Source organism: Palaemon carinicauda, chromosome 6 (genome assembly GCF_036898095.1).
Source record: "Palaemon carinicauda isolate YSFRI2023 chromosome 6, ASM3689809v2, whole genome shotgun sequence".
NCBI lineage: Eukaryota > Metazoa > Arthropoda > Malacostraca > Decapoda > Palaemonidae > Palaemon > Palaemon carinicauda.
Window position 1 is genome coordinate 123,943,528 of NC_090730.1, and position 21,402 is coordinate 123,964,929.

The 21,402-nt window shown below is 39.5% G+C and overlaps 1 protein-coding gene across 1 annotated transcript in view; it reads left to right on the top strand.

Moving 5' to 3' along the window:
• Positions 1-4,229: 4,229 nt before the first annotated feature.
• Positions 4,230-21,402, top strand: part of LOC137643216 (DE-cadherin-like) — a 184,242-nt gene continuing 167,069 nt past the window's right edge. The window contains exons 1-2 of the mRNA XM_068376064.1: positions 4,230-4,340; positions 10,499-10,667. Coding sequence (XP_068232165.1) covers positions 4,230-4,340; positions 10,499-10,667 — 280 coding nt within the window. The remainder of the gene's footprint in view (positions 4,341-10,498; positions 10,668-21,402) is intronic.

Here is a 21,402-nt window from a genome sequence, read left to right on the forward strand (position 1 = left end):
CTACCAAAAGGATATTGTGCAAATAGAGAGTGTACAAAGGTTCTATACTGCTAGAATAGAAGAAGTTAAGGACCTTGATTACTGGGAAAGACTGCAATTTTTAAAACTATACAGTCTAGAAAGGAGAAGAGAACGCTACATGATAATACAAGCATGGAAGCAAATAGAAGGAATTGCTGAAAACATCATGGAGCTTAAAGTATCAGAAAGAGCAAGCCGAGGTAGATTAATAGTGCCAAAAAGCATTCCAGGTAAACTGAGAAAGGCGCACAGGACATTAATCCACAACGCACCAGCATCGATAATGCAGCGACTATTTAATGTGCTGCCAGCTCATCTAAGAAACATATCAGGAGTGAGCGTAGATGCGTTTAAAAATCAGCTCGATAAATACCTAAGATGCATCCCAGACCATCCAAGACTTGAAGATGCAAAATACACTGGAAGATGTATTAGCAACTCTCTGGTGGATATACGAGGTGCCTCACACTGAGGGACCTGGGGGAACCCAAACAAAAAATAAGGCAATAAGGCAATGGTCACGTGTACTTTACGCATTGATGGCACAAATAGTTCACGACTAGTTTACGCACTTCACGAACAGTTTGCGCATGGTACGAGGAGTTCACGATCAGTTCAGGAACAGTTCACGAACAGTTCACGAGAAGTTCACGACTACTGCGCGACAGTGGCGCTCGCGTCGGTGGGGGGGTATATATAGAGCTTCCAGGACACTGCTCGCCATTCCGGAGCTCACCAGCGAAGAGATAACATGCCTAAAACCAAGCTGACAAAAGGAAGAGAGAGAAAGCCAGAAGCCAACAGGCCAGAGGCAGAGACCGCTGATAGAAATAATTCTCCTCACTCATCAATATCAAGTCTCGATCTCGTGATCCCGGAGACACAGCAGGATACAAGTGAAGGCCAGAGACAGCCATCCAGTGAGGACAAGATAAAGCAGAAGAAGCAGGTCCGGGTGTCCAAGAAAGAAATCCCTTACTACCGTTGGACAGAAGAGGCGGAGATTAGGTTGGCCGACCTTGTGAAGGAGAACCCTCCGCTGTTTGACAAGAAGCACAAGGAGTGGATCAACAAGGCAGCCAAGAACAGCCGGTGGGACCAACTTGGAGAGCAGCTGAAGGCTCCTGCCACTGGTGCCCAGTGCAAGAAGCATTACGAGATCTTGAGAACCAGGGTGGGGAAGATTATTAAGGAGAAGAAGAGTGGAGCTGGCCAGCCCCAAAAGAGTGCCCATGCTGACCAGATCATGGAGACCTGGTGTTTCCTGATACAACACATCGTCCGGGGAGAGACAGTCCCCAGTGAGCAGTTTGCTGTCCAGAGTCAGGTGTAGTGACGGTCAGCGACAGAGAAGATGATGGAGTGAGGTCCAAAGGTTCCCACAGCCAAGCATCTACTAGCACCGGGAAGGGCAAGGGCAAGGGGAAGCGGTCCAGCCAAACAACAGACACCACACCCGGTGACACCTGGGTGACCCACAAGAACCTCAGTAATGTAGTGCAAGATGTGAGAATCCTAATGTCTACATGTAGATTGTATTCAAGTTTCATCCATTGTTTTTGACATGGAATGTGCAATATGTTCCATTGAAATGCTGTACTAAATTGTTAAAATGTTTGTATCTTTCTTATAATGTCCAAAGCAGATTCCTTGGCACCCTCATACACCGGCCAGCACAAGATTGTTCACGATTTTTCGTGCCTGCTGGAAGGCCACATGCATGCCATCCCGGAGGACTACTGTCATGAATTCCAGATAGACTGCCTCAACCTTGTACACTGCTACTGGCAGTGGCGTCAGCTCTTCCAGCAGCCACATCAACAACCACTCATGACCTGGCCAGGCCCACAGCAGCAGCAACCTTGGCAGCCCTCTCAGCAGCAGCAGTTCTGGCATCCACCTCAACCAGCAACCTTGCAGGCACCGCCAGAGCAGCAGCAGCAGCAGCAGCCTCAGCAGCATCGTCCAGCCAGTCAGCCATCATTTCTAACCTGGATGCCACCCCAGTCACCACAGTCTTCAGGCCAGTCTTCCTTGCCTCGTGCCATGGAGTGGTAACCAGGGATGCCACCAGCACCGTCAGCCACCATTGTCCAGGCTCCTTCACCAACAACTTCATTATTGTCAGCCTCCCTTGTCCAGGCTCCTTCACCAACACCTTCATTGTTGTAGCTGTCAGCCACATTCAAGACACCTCTGACACCACTCAGCTTCCCGGTCCTGACCCCAGGGTCCGTCAAGAGCAACCTAGAAGAGGGCATGTCACCCTCATCCCTCTACACCTCCAAGGAACTCAACACCCCGCCAGTCCATCAGGCATCCCCACGCAGCTGTACCACAACCAGCAAGGACACTGACTGAGATGAGATGAGACACTGTGATACTTGTACATATTTGATGTTTGCTGTTTTAATGTAAATAAAATGCTTTCTTATTTCAAAACACTTATTTTTCTCTTTAACCTTAAAATAAAGTTGAAAGAAAATGAAAAAAAAGAAAAAGAAACCAAAAAATAAAGGGGCCCCCCAAAAAAAACACACGAAAAATAAACGTTTCTTTTATTTTAAAAATGGAACAACTGTGGATGCAGCTCATGGAGCTACTATAATTCTTTCTTGCCAAGGGACAGCACCAGCAGGGGACATGTAGTAATGTGAAACGTAGTCTCGCTGATCCTTTGCATCCTTCTGGGTATGATGGCCGGTTAGAGGCAGCAGCCCCTGCAGGTGTCGCTCAGTCCTCCATCCACCAAGGATCAGATCATGTGTGTCCGGATCTTTGTGGTCCACTTCAGAAATTGCGTGTGGGTATCTGATGAGGATGAGGTTGTGCAGGACACAGGCACACATGGTGATCAGGTTGATGGTGTTGGGGTTCTGATGAATCGTCGTGTAGAAGCAACAGAACCTTTGACATAAAATTCCAAAGGCATTCTCCACGACATGTCGGGCACGAGACAACCTGTAGCTATATTTCCGTTCTCGTAGGACTTGTGACCTATGGGAGAATGGTTTCATCATCCAGGTTCGGAGAGCAAAGGTGTCATCCCCTACAAAGTGATAGGGCACTGGGTGGTCATCATTAGGGAGTGGTTCTGGTTGAGGCACTCCAGCTCTGGTCTCTTCTAAAGCATCATTCAGGGAACAGTAGCTCCATGTTCCTCCATCCGACGCACCACCCTCTGCCCCAACATCCACATAGCGGAACTTGTAGGTAGCATCTGCTGCTGCCATCAGTACAATGCTGAGGAAGCCCTTGTAGTTGTAGCAGTAAGAGCCAGCATTGGGTGGCTTCTTTATGGCGATGTGCTTTCCGTCCACAGCCCCCAGACAGTTGTGGTAATTCCATCTGGAGCTGAACCTGGCAGCAACTTCCTTCCAATCCTCTTCAGTTTTGGGGCAGCGCAGTACTTCGTCCTTGTAGACCACGATGATGGCCTTACACACCTTGGGTATGAACTTGCAGATGGTACTTGCTTCAACCCTGAAGCTGTACTGCAGACTTTGATAGGAATATCCAGCAGCTAAAAAGCAGAGGGTGGCAGCCAGCTTGAGTCCAACTTGAAGCGGTTCCCTCATGAAGGTGGACTGCTTCTGGAGGTGAGGGGTTAACTTCTCAACCATCTCTTGGAACAGGTCGGCTGTGATTCTGAGGTAATTTTTGTTGCCCCTTTGATCTTCCTTGTGGAGTTCAGTCAGTAGACTGTCATACTGTCCAAACTCGTGCCTTCTGGTTAACCATTCCCTGACCCACACTTTCCTTTGTATCTTTCTTCGAGATGGGGTTACCTCTTCTTCCTCTGCCAACCTTTTCTGCTGCTCGTCAATAATGGCTAGAGCAGCTGCCAGGTATAAGTATCTTCTCCTCTCTGCAATGGTGTCTCTGACAGTAAGCATGGTTGTCTCTTCCAAAGCCAATCCAAGAATGACCAAGGGTTGAAAAGGCCCCGTTTTTATATGGCGTGGCCAAGTCGGCACGACACCATCTGAATTGCGTGAACTTGTTGTGCCAATGCAGGAAGTGCGCAAACTATGCGTGAACTCGTCGTGAACTCGTCGTGCCAGTTCGTGTCAATGTGGACACAAACGGGCACGCATTCGTGAACTCGACACCGAGACAAGCTTCTGGGACTTTGCCAAGATCTAGGGATCATGGTAATTCTCGAGAAGTCTTCTCTTCTCCCATCTCAACAACTGGGATATCTAGGCATGATATTAAACTCCAATCTCCAAGCCTCCCCATCATTTGACAGGATAGCAATGCTGAGGAGAGTCGCAGAACCTTTCCTCAGACGAGGAGAGCTTCCAGCCCAAGTCCCGGTGGAATCAAGACAACGATTCCCGGACATTCTGGTCCCTTTGGGACCTGCGGAACGAATGGACCTGCAGTGGTAGTTGACCTACGGAAACCTTTGCAAGGGAATGGATCTTCTCGTCCTTCCCCCGCATTTGATGCTGTTCTCGGACTCGTCAAAACAAGGGGGGGCGGGTCCCCACGTTCTGAATCAGGCCTATGGTCAGAACCAGAAGGGTACCTCCACATCAATCTGCTAGGAATGAAGGCCGTATTCTGGCCCTTCAACACTTCCAACAGACCCTGGCGAGTCACTCTGTGAACGACAACTCCACGGTAGTGCCTTTTGTTTCAACAAGCAGGGAGGTACCTTTTCATAACAACTTTCTCATCTCGCAGTAGAGATACTGAGATGAACGAAGTCCACTCAATACCCTATCGGCTCGCTTCATTCCGGACAAAGGAATGTGCTCTCCGACAGTCTGAGCAGGGCCTCACAGATAGAGAGTACCGAGTGGTCTTCGGCCCCCCCTGGTAGCCAACAAGTCCTGACCTTGTGGACCTGTTTGCGACAGCCTTGAATTTCAGGCTGCCGCTGTACTACTCCCAGTCCCAGACCCCAAGGCACTCTGGCAAGATGCCTTCCTACACGGTTGGACCACATCGACGTCTACGTCTTCCCACCGTTCTGTCTGTTGAGAAGGGGGCTCAACAAGACCAGACTATCGGTCAACCTGTCGATGACTCTGATAGCTCCGCTGTGGCATCATGCAGAGTGGTTCCCGGAACTTCTGCATCTCCTGACGGAACCCCTGAGAGAGCTTCCCCCACTACACGAGCTACTCAAACATCCACACTGCAACATCTACCACAAGCCGTAGCATCGCTTCGGCTTCATGCCTGGAGACCATCCAGCATCTCCTCATAGAGAGAGGCGTTCCGCAACAAGTTGCGGAGCGGATGTCTTGACACCTGCGAAAGTCATCCGCAGGGGTCTACCAGGCGAAGTGGAGAGTCTTCTGTGGTTGGTGTTGTGGGAGAGGTACCTCTCCCCTTGATGCCACTATTCCAGCAATAGCGGAGTTATTGTATATCAGCGGGAGGAAATGCGCCTTTCGCTCTCGGCGGTGGAAGCCTATCACTCAGCTTTAAGCCTGGCCTTCAGGCTGAAAGGAATAGACATTTCCTCCTCGCTGGATCTTTCTTCGCTCATACGAAGCTACGAACTTACCTGACCCCAGTCGGAAGTGAGACCTCCTCCGTGGAACATGGTTCGGGCTCTTAGGGCTCTTAAGAGATCTCCTTGCGAACCATTACGCCAGGCTTCTGATCGTCACCTGTCTTGGAAGACGGTGCTCCCGCTTGCTCTGGCCTCGGCCAAGCGTGTCAGCGAACTTCATGGTCTCTTGTACGACGTCGCCCAATCAAGAGGATAGGTGGAGGTAACGTTCAGGTTCGTCCCTGAGTTGGTTACTAGACTCAAAATCTTGGAGTCCCGGACCTTCGGTTCGACTCCTTCAGGATTTCGAGTCTCTGTTCCGTAACAGATGACCCAGACCTTCTCCTACTATGCCCAGTAAGGAGTCGGAGGGGTTATCTTAAAGAACAGCTGCAGTTCGTCCTCACGTGCAAGCCCTGTTTGGGAGCACGGGGAGGACGCAGAAGAGGGTCATCAAGAATGCCTTTTCAGCCTGGATTCAAAGGGTCATCCATCACGCCTTGAATCCAGACCCTCCTCCATCACGTCGCCTTAGAGCACACGATATCAGAGGCATCGCAACGTCCCTGGCCTTCAAGAGGAACTACTCTGTGACACAGGTGCTACAAGCTGGAGTCTGGAAGCGTCTAACGACCTTCACAGCCCACTACCTGCAGGACGTGACCCACAGGAGCCTCGATATGTTTACTATCGGCCCTGTGGTGGCTACACAACAGCTGGTCTAACCTCAGGCTCCTTAATGGACAGATAGCAGAAGGTTGAGGGCATTGTTATCCGGTTTTAGACTGCATGAATGAAAGAAGTATGTCTGGCCCTTACTTCTTTCTTCATCCTCCCCTCTCTTGGGGAAAGCAGCATCCTGGGTTCTCTGCATAGCTGACCTCAAACCTCTGCGGGTATACTATGCTTCCTTGTGTTCCTAGTATTAAGTTAATACTGTCGCGTCCCCCATACCCTGACGAGGTGGTATTGGGAACTTCCTAGCCTAGAATTCCAGCTAAAGGACTTCAGGTCGACTTCCTAGGACAAGTCACACTTCTTCCCTCCACACACAAGCTTATGTAAGCCGCACATTTCTTGCGTAGCAAGAAACTTGCGAGGGGCAGGGACTCTTTCTCGAGTGCTGCTCACTCGGATTCTGAGTTCCGGGGTAAGCCAAAGCCAGTAAGGCTGGGGACTTTCCACCCTTCCTAAGAGTAAGTCACCCTATGTAAATAGCGTGGTTTGTATTTCGGTTACGGAACAAATGACAAACTCGGAGATAATTTGTATTTTTCTTAACCATACAAACCTTAGCTATTTACACATATTTGCCCGCCAGCCCTGTCCTCCAAGGCAAGTCCTACCTTTAAGTGAAGTGAAACAGTTCACCGGTGTGTGAGGGGGGGAGGGGTAGCTAGCTACCACTCCCCTACCCCCTTTCTAACTAGCGCGGGGGTAATACACCCTCGTTAAAATTCTAATGGCTCGTCATTTCAGCTACGCCGAAAGTAAACCCTATGTAAATAGCTAAGGTTTGTATGGTTAGGAAAAATACAAATTATCTCCGAATTTGTCATTTTTTGTGATTATTTCAAAGGACCATTTATCAACCAAGACACCTTTTTTCCCACTTCCGTTACACTTTGATATATTTCTGTTTTTTGTTTTACTAACCTTGGAAGGTGTATTAGCCAGGTGAATTTTAGGTTTGAGGACTCTTATGCATCCGTATGAATATCAAGCATTAGTTTTTGTAATTCGTTTGCCTGTATACCATTACGTAACAAGGCAAACTTATAATTATACTGAGGATGAAGGGTTTATGTATTTAAGTATTCATACTGCTCTTTGCTGTTAATCTCGGGGTTTTAGGTCAAGCTTTCAGCTCTTATTTTCTTCTTTCTTCTCAATAATTATTTTATGCTACTTTACTTTCCATATTCCCCTTTCTGTTTCTTCATTTCTCTTCGCCGAAGATATGGCATGAAGCATTGTGACTGGTGGGAGCCGGGAAAAAGATGAAAAGAGAAGGTAAAAACTTATACATTTATGACTGTTAGCAGAAACTGGTCTCCTGCGTCATTACATCTATGAGGTTACTTGAATATAGAAATCCCCCCCTTGCCAGTTTTCTGCAATTAGAGAAATTAGAGGATATTTATTAATAAATTTAAAAACCTTTACAAAGAAAGCACAGTAAGTGTTAGGATAGGCTTAAGCAGGTTGGAGAATGACAAGCTTAAAATGAAAGATGGTATCTAGATAATAGTTTTTATGTCTCTGGTTGATCAAGCTTTTTCTTTTTTAGTACACTGATGAAGGAACTAGGGAAAGGACGTTGGATATAAGCGGAAGTTTCCTGGATAAGGAAAGGCACAGTTACTGTATTTTTAATCGGATGGTGTAGTTTTAATCTTTCATAAAATTAACAGCTTACAGAGACGAATGGAATGTTTTCTAAGTGTTTGTGGGCTGATTGATTTGAAAAGAATATTGGCAAGATTAAAGTTGTGAGGGTAAATTGTTTCTCGAAATTATGAACATATGTCGATTTTAAGGATTATTGAAAAGAAAGGAAGTGTTTGATTCCTCTAAAAGCATTTGGAAGCGAAATATGCTTTGCCATATAAGAGTCAAACGAGTTATTAAGGCCATTCAAGATTTGGATAAAACAAGACTTAAGGAATTCGTCAATTTTTGAATGAACATTTCATAAGATTTAGTAACCATTTCAGATTTAGTGGGAAGAAACTGATGAGAACGATAATTGTATCCTTTGAAATTTTTCAGGAAGGCTTTTAATGCAATAGTCTGACTAAGCTCAACAACATTACTTTCCTATAATAGTGCATAGTCAATTGCTTACTGGTGTCTGAGATAGTCAGTGAAGTTTTGAATTGCAATGTGATATGACATAAAGTAACCAGACTGATCTATTATTTTTGTTGGTAATAAGAAAATTAGATACCCGTACTTAACCCGGCATTTTCTTGTTTGTCAAATTCAGATTACACAGATGTTTTCCTGTGATTGCCATGAAAAAGTTTTATGTTAGGAATTTTTCTAAATAATATCTTTCTCTAACACACATCACAGTTTATGATCAACTGCAGCCATAATGTACCGTTATTTTTTATGTATGAATAGTGCTTCACGTAGTGGCCAGATAATTGCATGAAAAAAATCAAGGCAAAAATGTCCAATTACTAAGAGCTATTGAAAAATTACCATAATTGAGGGGAGAAAACAATCCCATTTGGTAAGCGTTGGACTCCCGTACCAAATAGATTTGCCATGGCATTTACTCTCTCCTTCTCTCCTCAAAGCAAATGTACGTCCAGTTATGAGCTATATCCGAATACTGAGGAGAATAAACTCTTAAATGCAAGCTATAATGTGAAGTCCATGTTTTACGTTCCCAGCGAACACTCTCATAAATATTAACGTGAAATACGACGCAGACATTCCATTCATAACGAGGGTCATTGGACACACTTCGACCAAGATAATTTTTCATAGTTTTATATTTTTCCTTTTATACCTTTCTTTATCGTGACACCTGCTGGTATATTAGCGTTAGAATAATGAGCTCTAGTTTTTGTAGATGGAAATTGAAGAATACAAATGCCTTATTTTCTAGCACTTGAATTAAATATATTAAATTGCGTCATACGAATACGAATTATGTGCTCAAGTTATTCTTTGAAGAGTATTGTAATCTGTTGTAAATTCTATCTATAAATATGAATATTTTGTTCATTTTGATTATGTTTATGTATATCTTATATCTGTTTGTGTACTTTAGTAACGAAGTCGGCCCAGCTATTTTCATTTAAAATTCTTAGACAGATGTTTCTTGTAAATATTAGATTATTATCAAAAATTTTTGACACAATCATTCTTATTCAGAAGTGCTTGAACAAAGGAGGAAATACATTAGTCTCGTTCTCGGACATAATAAAAAAAAGATTAAGTCCAGTGATTCAGTGTTGCCACTTACTCAAGGAGTATTGATTGCTTTCTTTCCTTCTTTCCCTTTTGTACCTCCTTCAGGTAATAAATGAGTGGGTTGCTACTTCTCAGTTGCTTTCATGACATTAAAGGTTTAGAGCTCAAGCGGAATTCGTTCAGAGCGTGAGAATCGGGTACAAAGAAGTCAGTAAATCTTATTTTTACGACGAAGCATTAATTTTTTTTTTTTGACATTAATCATTGAAAAACTTAGAATTCTTTTATTTTTCAGAAATAATTTTAAAGAGTTAAGATTAATTCTCATACCCTTTAGAAAAGCACTTATATGTGTACTTACTTATACCTACACACATGACTGTTCCTATTGAATATTAATCGTTTTACATTCCTTTACTGAAGGATCATCAACTGAACACAATGGTTTCCACACTCTTGGCTCGTGGATAATATATTTAAGTCATTCTGGTCTAAAGTTATGGGATACAGTAAAGGGTCGATAATCGTGTGGAGTGGTTTGATGTCTGTAATTGTCTTTGTATTCATAATGATCAGCAAAGCTGTACTAGTCAGGCCCATCCATACTAGATTGGTTTGGTGTTGGTGATCAGACTTAAATCTCCCACCATCACCAATCGTCAATGACCATAGTTGTGTCAAAGAGGGTAAACCCCAGATATGAAAAAAGACATGTCTGAGGCCTTTGCCTTGCAGTGAACTAGAAACGGCTACATTTGCTGTTGTTGTTGTTGTTTGTGTGCGCGTGTTATGTATGTGTGTATGTATGTATGTAAATTTTAAGGTCATGATAAAATCTTATGAATTCAAGTAAAAAGTAAAAACGTTGCAGAAGTAATGATAACAGGGGTTCTAGAATTCACTAAGGATATCCACCAAGGAAAATTATATTAATTTAATGGGCTTGCTTTAAATCACACCTTCTTGAAAGGACAATAAAAATAAATCGACAAAAGCTGCATGTGAACTAATGAACGTAATCTCTTGTAACCAAAGGTAAGCCTGGTGTCTCCTACGGTCCTGGTTGCATCTGATATCGAGTTCCGCGTGAATGATGAAGATAACTTCGGCATCGACAGTACTGGACTTCTATATAACACGAGACCTCTCGACTACGAAGGAAACAATGGACATTATTTGCTGACCATCAGTGCCGAATACAAAGGTTTGTGAATGAGTTAATGCAGTTGCTCTCTCTCTCTCTCTCTCTCTCTCTCTCTCTCTCTCTCTCTCTCTCTCTCTCTCTCTCTCTCTCTCTATTTGTGAGTGAACGTGAAAATACCCTCTTTCGCTATTGTAATTGCTGTATGCCATGCAAATCAGTAATGAATATTTTCACGATTGGGATCCATTTTTATTACTGATTTTTTTTCCAGATGATGGTATGTAATATATTTAGAACGTTTTTTGCATTTTGTTATCAGCTAAATTCATTATCTGAAACGCTCTGAGATTTTTAGCATTTGATGTATGTGAGATAAAATTACCTCTTTCGAAAATTGTGTGGCTCCCAATAAAATGTATTTTAGCAGAACTGGTCAGTCCCCAATCAATCTGTCAACTCAAACGATAACTTCCTTTTAAGTTCTTACAAATCTTGCTATAGATACAGTAGTTTTGAAAGTCTTAACTGGGACGTAACTAGCACGATATATATATATATATATATATATATATATATATATATATATATATATATATCTATATATATATATTCATATATATATATATACATATTTATATATATGTATATATATACATACATATATATATATATATATATATATATGTATGTATATATATATATGTATATATATATATACATATATATGTATAGATATATACATGTACATATATATAGATATAGTTATATATATATATATATATATATATATATATATATGTATATATATATTGATTGATTAATTGATTCAAAATATTCTGGTATACTGACATCTAAGGTCATTGACGCCGTATGTATATATATATATATATATATATATATATATATATATATATATATATATATATATATACATATACATATATATGCATATAATAAAGAAATGAGAGATTTTAAGGAGACGTGTCTTCAGTGTACCTCAAATGGTGCACTGTTGACGTTATTTAAAGGTCTTTGCAATCTCCTTTAGATCACTAACTGCGCTCACTTAGCTATCTACCAAACCTTTGTTCCCGCTTCCGGTACTTCATCTTGATGTCCAGTTTCTGAGATCTTCTTTCATACCATAACTAATGTTTTTTCCCCAGTTGCTATTGAGCACCGAATGGCGTCTCGGGGTTTACTGACAGGCTTTCTAACCCAAATTTTTAAATGCAATTCTATCCAAAAAAGATAAGGAAATCATTTAGTACCTAATTCATTTTCTTCATCAAAAAGAGATAAAACGTGAAATTTTATCATGATAGAACCTAAATTACATAGCAGGTTTTTAATTATCTAAATGACGAATAATGCAAGAAGAACAGTTCATATCTTCCAGAAATGGTTGGCAGAGTTGCTGCTCACGAGAACAGTCTTACCATTAATTTACAATGAACAAAGTACCTGAATTAAAGATGGACAATCTACGAAATAACTTTTGTTAACAGAGGCAAGAGGGGGTACAAGTTGTTTCTCCACGGAAATTAAAATGTGTATTTCAGGTTTGAATTCTTTGGGGACATTAGATATTCTGCAAAGACTCAACCAGCTCTTCAACGTCCTCCACAAAGCAAGGGAAACTTTATTTATTATTACAATTACTTTTCGTTTTCATTTCTTGGCTATGATCTTTAAGTTACTTCTCTGTTCTTTCCCCAATTAACTGCAAACATGTATCCTCGATTGGAGTGTCCGTAGAGGTCATAAGCTTATTGGAGTATCATTGAGGCGGATATAAACAGCTTAACTTCATTTCCTGTTTCAGCACAGAGGAAGTATTCATGTTTCTTCCATTTTTTAAGAGACGGCGTCCCAGACTTTTGCTAGGCAGACTATGATAAGACAGCAGACTCAAATGGTTTAAAATTGCTCTTATCTTTTAAACTGACTAGATGCCCATACCATTTCTCGAAAAAAAAACTATTTGTTTTAATCAGTTACCAAATAAGTTGTCCATTTCATCTATTTATTAGAAGTCTTAGATTTAGGATATTTTGCAGAGAATAACTACGTTTCCTGTAAGGCTATAACAAGTACCATAAGTTATATATATATATATATATATATATATATATATATATATGTGTGTGTGTGTGTGTGTGTGTGTGTGTGTGTGCATATATATAAACAGTACACACACATATATATATATATATGTATATATATATATATATATATATATATATATATATTTACATCTATATATATATATATATATATATATATATATATATATATATATATACATATATATATATAGATATATATATATATATATATATATATATATATATATATATATATGTGTGTGTGTGTGGGTGTGTTTGTGCATATATATAAACAGTACACAGACACACATACACTAACACACACACATATATATATATATATATATATATATATATATATCTATGTATATATATATATATATGTATATATATATATCTATGTATATATATATGTATATATATATATATATATACATATATATATATATATATATATATATATATATATTTATATATATATATATATATATATATATATATTTATATATTTATATATATACTGTATATATAAATGTATATATATACATGTATATATATATATATATATATATATATATATATATATATATATATATATATATATATATATGTACACACTGGTGTATCAGAGCCGTCAAAAATTTTATCTAAATATTCAGATGAATTAGTTAGTTAGTTAGTTATTGCTGTCCTTCGAATCGAAGACGATTTCTGCTTCGCTGTGATGGGGATGAAGTTAGATCTGTTGACGTTGGTGCCATCTTGCATGGCTGTGAAGACCAATTCTGGATCCACACACTCTGCCACACAACTGGCAAGTCAGGCCTGGGTTGACCGGGGGTATCCGATCTTGATGGTTTTGTCTTCTCTCCCTGCGCTGTTGTCTTGCCTGGTTCCGGATGTCTTCAAGTTGATTGACTCAAGCTTTACAGAGTGAGCGCCATAGTGGTCTGTCAGAGGCGTTCATTTCTAGTTGCTCAGGTTGTATGTTGCGCTTCTTGAGCGTAGCTTTGATGTTGTCCTTGTACCTCTTTTTCTGACCCCCTGGATTACGCCGAGCTTCAGGGAGCTGACTGTAGAGGACCTGGTGAGGAAGGTGATGTTCTGGCATACGGATGATGTGGCCGATCCACCTGAGTTGTTTTTCTGTCAATGTGGATTCTATACTCAGCAGGTTTGAACGGTGGAGAATTTCAGAGTGAGGTACTTTGCCTTGCCATGTGAGCCCTAATATACGCTGAAGACAGCGAATATGGAAGGCTTCAAGTTGTTTTACATGTCGACGGTAAGTCGTCCAGGATTCTGCTCCATATAGCAAGGTGGACATGCAGACAGCTCTGTACACGGCTACTTTTGTTTCTGTCTTGAGGTGGTGATTTAGGAAGACTCTGGCCCTGAGTCGGCCGAAAGATGCGGAGGCATGATTTATCCGGGCAACCATTTCCTCATCAATATTGTGTTTTTTAGTGAAGATGCTTCCAAGGTAGATGAAGCTATCAGCTTGTTTGATTGCTTCCCCATTCAGATGAAATACTGGGGGATCTCCTGCAATTATTTGCTGGGATAGGATTTCAGTTTTGTTGATGTTAACTTTGAGCCCCATGGCTCGGTAAATTGATGAGACAATGGTAAGGCTACGTTGGAGGGCATCTGGTGAGTGAGCCACTAGAGCGCAATCATCTGCATATTGGAGTTCCATAAGGTGTGTCATTGTTGTTTTTGTCACAGACTGGAGGCGCCTAAGGTTGAATAAGTTTCCGTCTAGTCGAAACTGCACTTTAAATTGATCATCTTTGTTGACTTGTTGGTGGCTCAGGAGGGTGACTGCAGTGAGGTAGATGTTGAATATCACTGGAGCCAGGACACATCCTTGTTTTACTCCAGTTTCTTCCCTGAAAAGTTGTGATTTACTACCACCCATACTTACACAGGGTTGCATATCATTGTGTAAGTTCCTTAGAATGTTAAGGAATTTTGGAGGTACTCCAAATTTAGAGAGAGCAGTCCATAAAAAGTCTCTGTTCACTGTGTCGAAGGCCTTTGTTAGATCGATAAAGGCTATGTGAAGATCACGGTTTTGCTCATGGCATTTCTCTTGTAGTTGTCGGGCCACGAATATCATGTCACAAGTGCTGCGTTCTTTACGAAAGCCACATTGCGTCTCTGGTAGTACATTTTCTGAAATGTGTTTGCAAAGCCTTGCAAGCATTATTCTTGCCAGGATTTTATTTGCAACGCTGAGCAAGGGGATGCCTCTGCTAATGTCACAGAGGGAACGGTCCCCTTTACGTTTGTGGATGGTGATAATGTCTGAGACAAGCCACTCATGGGGGACTTCTTCCATGTTCCAAATAGAGAGAATAAGGTTGTGGAGATGTTGATGGAGTAAGTAGCCCACCTCCTTGAATAGTTCAACTGGTAGACCATCAGGGCAGGGGCTTTTGTTGTTTTTCATGGCCCTGATGGCTTGTATAGTTTCTGGGAAAGTGGGGTTGGTAACTAGGATTTCTGAGTGAGGAACATCAGGGATGTTGTTGAGGATATTAGGCTCTACAGGATTTCGTTGGTTAAGGATCAAGCTGAAATGTTGTGCCCAGCGATTTATTATCTCCTGTTTGTTTTTTAGGAGGTTTCCTTCTAGAGAGCGAACAAGAGGTATACTACTTTTTGTTGGGCCATATGAAATTTTAATAGAGTTGTAGAGACCATGTTGATCATTTGCATCTGCACATACACTCACACTACCCTTCCCACCCTCTCCCCTTTTCCTAATTACAACCCGCTGGTTCGACAATTTGTGGGAGAGTGCGGTTGCCGAGTATACCTCCTGGGGTACGCCCTCTCATCAGGGTATAAATATATTTATCCCCCTAGGCGTGACAGGAACGAAATATATATATATATATATATATATATATATATATATATATATATATATATATTATATATATATATATATATGTATATATGTATATATATATATGTATGTATATATATATATATATATATATATATATATATATATATATACATATATATATATATACATATATATATACAGTGTATATATATATATATATATATATATATATATATATATATATATATATGTATGTATATATGTATATATATATGTATATATATTTATATATATGTATATATATACATATATATATATATATATATATATATATATACATATATATATATAAATCTGTTTTCCATTTCTCTTCCCGGAGCAATAGAAGCGTCTCCTCACTACACTGGATAGGTTTCCTTTTCGCCCTTTCATCTTCCAGTGATGACTTTCACACTCGCAATTCGGAGCTAAAGAATATTGCTGACAATTTGTTGAAGCAAACTGCTGCTTGGCTCTCAGTCATCGCCCCGTCTCTTCGGTATCGTTTCGCGTCAATTCCGGTGACAAATTTCTTGTCCCCTTGAAACCTACGACTCTCCAACAAAGAAATTTCAAAGGTTTCTTTAACATCCTTTTTCGGTACGTTGTTGTAGTTATTCCAATTATTTTTCTCTCAATTCCAAACGATTCTACTTTAAGATCATTGTTATAGCCTTGTTATAGTACAGATTTTTTTTTATATGCATTTAATCGTTGTTGGGGTCCTTGAAATGCCCCAGATGTTCATAACCAGTAAGGGGAAATTGCTAGTTTGTTTAGCTAAAGAAAATATAAAGTTTTTAGGTCAATGCGTTTAATTTGAATTGTATAAGAGAGATACCTAAATTGTCACTTAAATGCTCCAAAATACTTTTGCGGGACAATAAAGAAAAAATATACATAACGGATTTTATGAAACGTTAAAGTAACACATATTACATGAGTTCCTGAAAATGAATCCACATTGAAAGTTACTTGCAGTTTTCGGTTTGAAAACTCAAATGATGAGAAAAAAAGAAAAAAAAAGTCAAAGATAGCTGGGATTTGCTTGTGTTGGGTGCAGAGAATTGCGTTCATATTTCGAAAAGGAAGTTAGATCTAAGCAGCGTTGCTGTTAAATTGTTGATTATAGTAGAGTCTGATTACCTAAGTACTGATTGAATTACGCGATGAATAGATATCGCTCCATTTGCTTCTTTTGTTATTCTAACCTGTTTCATTGTGGCGTTCTTCTCAAGAAAATGTCTAAGCAAGTTTAAGAAAGTTTAAGATGTTTAACGATGTCTTGTAAAATGCATGTCCAGAAATTCGGATAAAATCTTCCAACTTTTCAGACTCTGATCTCAAAGAGGTTTATAACTATAACTGGAAATGACAAATGATAAAAAGTATTTGTATTATTGAATTGATTCACAACCTTCTTAAATCCACACTTAAGCTAACCTCCATATCTTGTTCATTGTCTAAACAAAGCATGTGACTTTTGTTAGTGAAATAGTCAGGTCTGCTTGAAATATGTAGGACATAATGTCAGTGCATGAAATCTATGAAATGGGCTGATGTCATCTGCCTTCAAATCATACTTAACTTGAAAATAATAGGTAATATGCATTATATGTGAATTTAGGTTTGTTATTATATTTGTCGCTCTTTCATGGTGTCGAGTTTATACACCTTGAATATGTTCCTGAAACTGTTTTGTATTATTGTATTGTACTTTGAACAATAAATTATATATTTCCATACTATTTTTCTAATGATTAATATTAAAATAATTACTTTTATCATTATTATTATAATTATTGATATTATTTAACAAGGCAAAACTTCCCTACAATTAGAAATATATAGATAAAAATGTAATGAGAGTGTACCCAGAAGTAAAGGAATTCAACACATGGTTCTCTAATGATTTCAAATCGATCATCCAGTGTCGTAAGACAGCTGAATGTGGCACTAAAGGATACCCATCTTTAACAAATAATGGCAGACTGAAATTAAACACGATTGAAAGGATGACATATTGAATACCTTGGCTATCCCTATTCGTCCTCGTAATTATCTTCCAGATTAATATTTTCTGCTTTTGAACGAACACGAATTGCACTTGTTGAATAATCTTCAGGAGAAAAAAAATCGAAAGTGGACCACAGACGGTGTCCATTTTTTCCCGAAGTTTTATTTTCATCAATTGAGACAGAAGTCTTAAAGTTTTTCATTTGTTTTAGTTTTTATAGAGATTATTAACAACTACTGAAGAGTAGAATATTTTGAGTTAAAGAATGTGATGTACAATCGTAGTCAATGCATGAAAGGTCAAATCTAAGAATGACGAGTTAATAACAGATGGCAACGAATAGAGCTGATACTTGCCGTAGAGAGCCTGATGATCATGATATGATATGTTTTTTTTATAGTATATTAATCTTTCTACTTGTGAGGAACAAAGAAACCTAGAGAATGGTTCTGATTCTGGTGCTTTCGAAAGGCAAAATCTTTGTTTATTTTAAGCAATTTAAATGGTTAGCTGACTGGTGAAAAACAGTTGCCGTTCTCTTTGTTTTAATGTGATGCCAGAGTGGATTTTGAAAGGCAATTAAAAGAAATGCTTGATCACTCCCAATTGTTTAATTGACAAAGGACCAATATAAATCAATTATTGGGGAACAACAGAACGCTTTGATTATTAGTATTCTATCAAGAGACTAATTTAATGTTGATTAATAAAGGTACTTGATTCCAGTTCATTCATGTATATTTTCACTTGAGTAAAAACTCGCTCGTACCCTAAAGCTCAAGACATAATTCCTTTTAGATTTAATGAAATCGTTGAAATTGGTAATGAATCTGGCTTGGAAGTTTCTTCTCACCATTGTCTTTACACATTTGTGAAGCTATAATGATAGAGTATTATATGAATGCTGTTTGTTCATTCATGGATTTTGTAAAATTATAAAAATTTATTGTTTGAACATATAAAATATATTTCTTTTTACTTATAATTCGCCGAAAAATGAGAGAAATTTATAAGAAAATGATTAGTGCAACATTATGAGCATCAGTCGAGTGGCGCAGGTGACTCTTGAACTTTCTCGCGTTGCTTTAATCACCGAAGTTCTTGCTAAGAGAAGAGGACCTGTTTGGAGCAACTACTTTATAATGTGCGAGAGGACTCTCTCTCTCTCTCTCTCTCTCTCTCTCTCTCTCTCTCTCTCTCTCTCTCTCTCTCTCTCATTCTTGGTCAAAACTTGAGAAAGTGTGAGGCCGTTGTAGTATTGTTATGCATAGATAAGTGAATACAAATAAATGTCCATATACAACAATAATATCATCAACACTCGTGGTTTTCATACATTCAAATATCAATCATCAAATGACTTTCAATTATCTTTTAATATCAAATTCCTTCCTCCTCGGGATCACAGGATGAATTTCCCTTTTGGTTTTATATCTCATGGCAGTGGGAGTTCGATATTTAAGGGAATTTGTGGTAATCCTCACAACAGAGGGCGGTGTTACTTAAAGAAAATGAGGCAGGTCATTGACCGTATCATGCAAGACAGTGACGACAACTTCCAACTGTTCACCTTAGATTAACTGAATGTTGTCATGAAACATCTCAAATCCGTGAAGGCGACCAGTCTCGATGGTATAACGAGAGAAATGATCTCACATTTCAGAGACAAAAAAAAAAATGTCACTATTCAATGCCTGTGCAACGACCTACCAAATACAGGAGAAGAGCAAGATCAATGGCCTTGCTGAAACCAGGGAAAGACCCATCATTCCACAAAAGCTATCGATCAATATCCTTACTGTGTATCCTGTACAAATTGTATGAACGAATGATCTTAGCCCATATCCAACCAACTGTCGAAGAACAACCGTCGACAGACCAAGGTGGCTGTAGAATAGTCGATCCTGCTACAGTCAGGTATTAAAACTGACAATACATCGAGAACAGGTTTGAGACGAAACAAATCACTGGTACAGTGTTTGTCGACCTTATGGCGGCATATGGCACTGTAAAACATAAAGCGCTCCTTCTGAAGGTGGCCCAAACTATACGGAAAGCCAACTTAGTTCACATCATTGAATCACTGCTTACCAAATGGTAAAAATGGATTGCAGGTAAAGCAGATGGAGGATCCAGAACAACGGCCTTCCACAAGGGTCAGTGCTGGTGCCAACGCTATTTAACATCAATAGTAATGACCAAACGCAATACCAGAACATCCACAGGTACATATATGCAGATGACCTGTGCATTATCACACAATTAAACTCCTTCAACATCTTCGAAGACAGACTGTCAAGTGTCCTGACTACCCATTCTACATACTACAAAATGTGGCACCTCAATGCCATTCTAAGCAAAACACAGTTTTGTTGCTTTCACATGAACAATTGCCAGCCAAACAGATAACTAAAGATCACCTATACACAGTCTGCTTAGTTGTCCCCCTTGACAATACGCTCTCCTTAAAGCACGCACAAATATAACTGAACAAAGTAGCAACTAGGAACAATCGCCTCAGAAAACTTGCCAACACCAGCTGGGGAAAATACTCTGAGACTCTGAGGCAAACAGCCCTGGCACTTTTTTACTCTACTGCAATGGTACTGTGCACCAGTGAGAGGATGATCATACCATGCACATAAGGTAGATCCAATGCTAAATAAATCCTGACAGATTATTACTGGCACTAAAAAATCAACACCTCTACCAACTTTACACAGAGTAGCCAGTATCCCACCACCCCATATCAAACGAGAAAAGCTAACACAAAGCGAAAAGAATTAAAAAAATTAATGACCCCAAGAATCCACTCCATAATCATCAGGAAGCAAGAAGACTAAAATACCGCAAAAGCCTTGTACCAGTGGATGAACTAGTATCTACATACAGACTAGAGAAATGGCGGGAAAGTGACCAATGGCCATCCAGTGAGGTCCTGCTCAGCCCAAACAAAGGCCTCCCCAGCGGAACAACTCTCACCAAGAAGAACTGGGTAACCCTAAATAAAGCAAGGGTGAAAGTGGGCGAAACTGGAGGTAACCTCCATAAATGGGTCAAGACCTCAGAGAAGCAAAAGGCATATATATATATAAATATATATATATATATATATATATATATATATATATATATATATATATATATATATATATATATATGTGTGTGTGTGTGTGTGTATGTTATTATGCATATTAATATTTTTTTTCCTTTGAATTTTACCCAAATGCATAGGGTCGCTATTTCCCTTAAACCTTCCCCAACTTCTGTCCCGCGCATTACACTCTTGGTCCTTTCTCTTGGATGCTATTTGCTATGTTACATTTCCATATGATCTTTGGCCTTTTTTTCTTCCCATTCCTTCCACCTCTATGTGCATGACCCTTTTACAAACGTAGTCTTTTCTTTAAATATCATGATCTAATCACTGTACTCCTCTTTGGACTTTCTTCAAGTTCCTCTCTGGATCCTGCTTTATACTGTAATATCAGTCTTATCTCGGAACTGCACATCCGTCTTAACATCCTCATCTCAGCCACTTTCATATTTCTTTGTTGATCCTTTATATATCGGCTACGACTCCTGAAACCATTGCTGGTATGATCACGCTTTTATAGAACTTTCTTTTAACCTTTGTGCTTAGCCTATTATTGTACTATATTCCCGAGGACCAAACAACCAAACTAAGTAGTTTATTTGTCACTTTGATACTGAATTTTGTCCGTAACTAACATCAGTGTACCTCATTCCTATATATGCATATATACATAC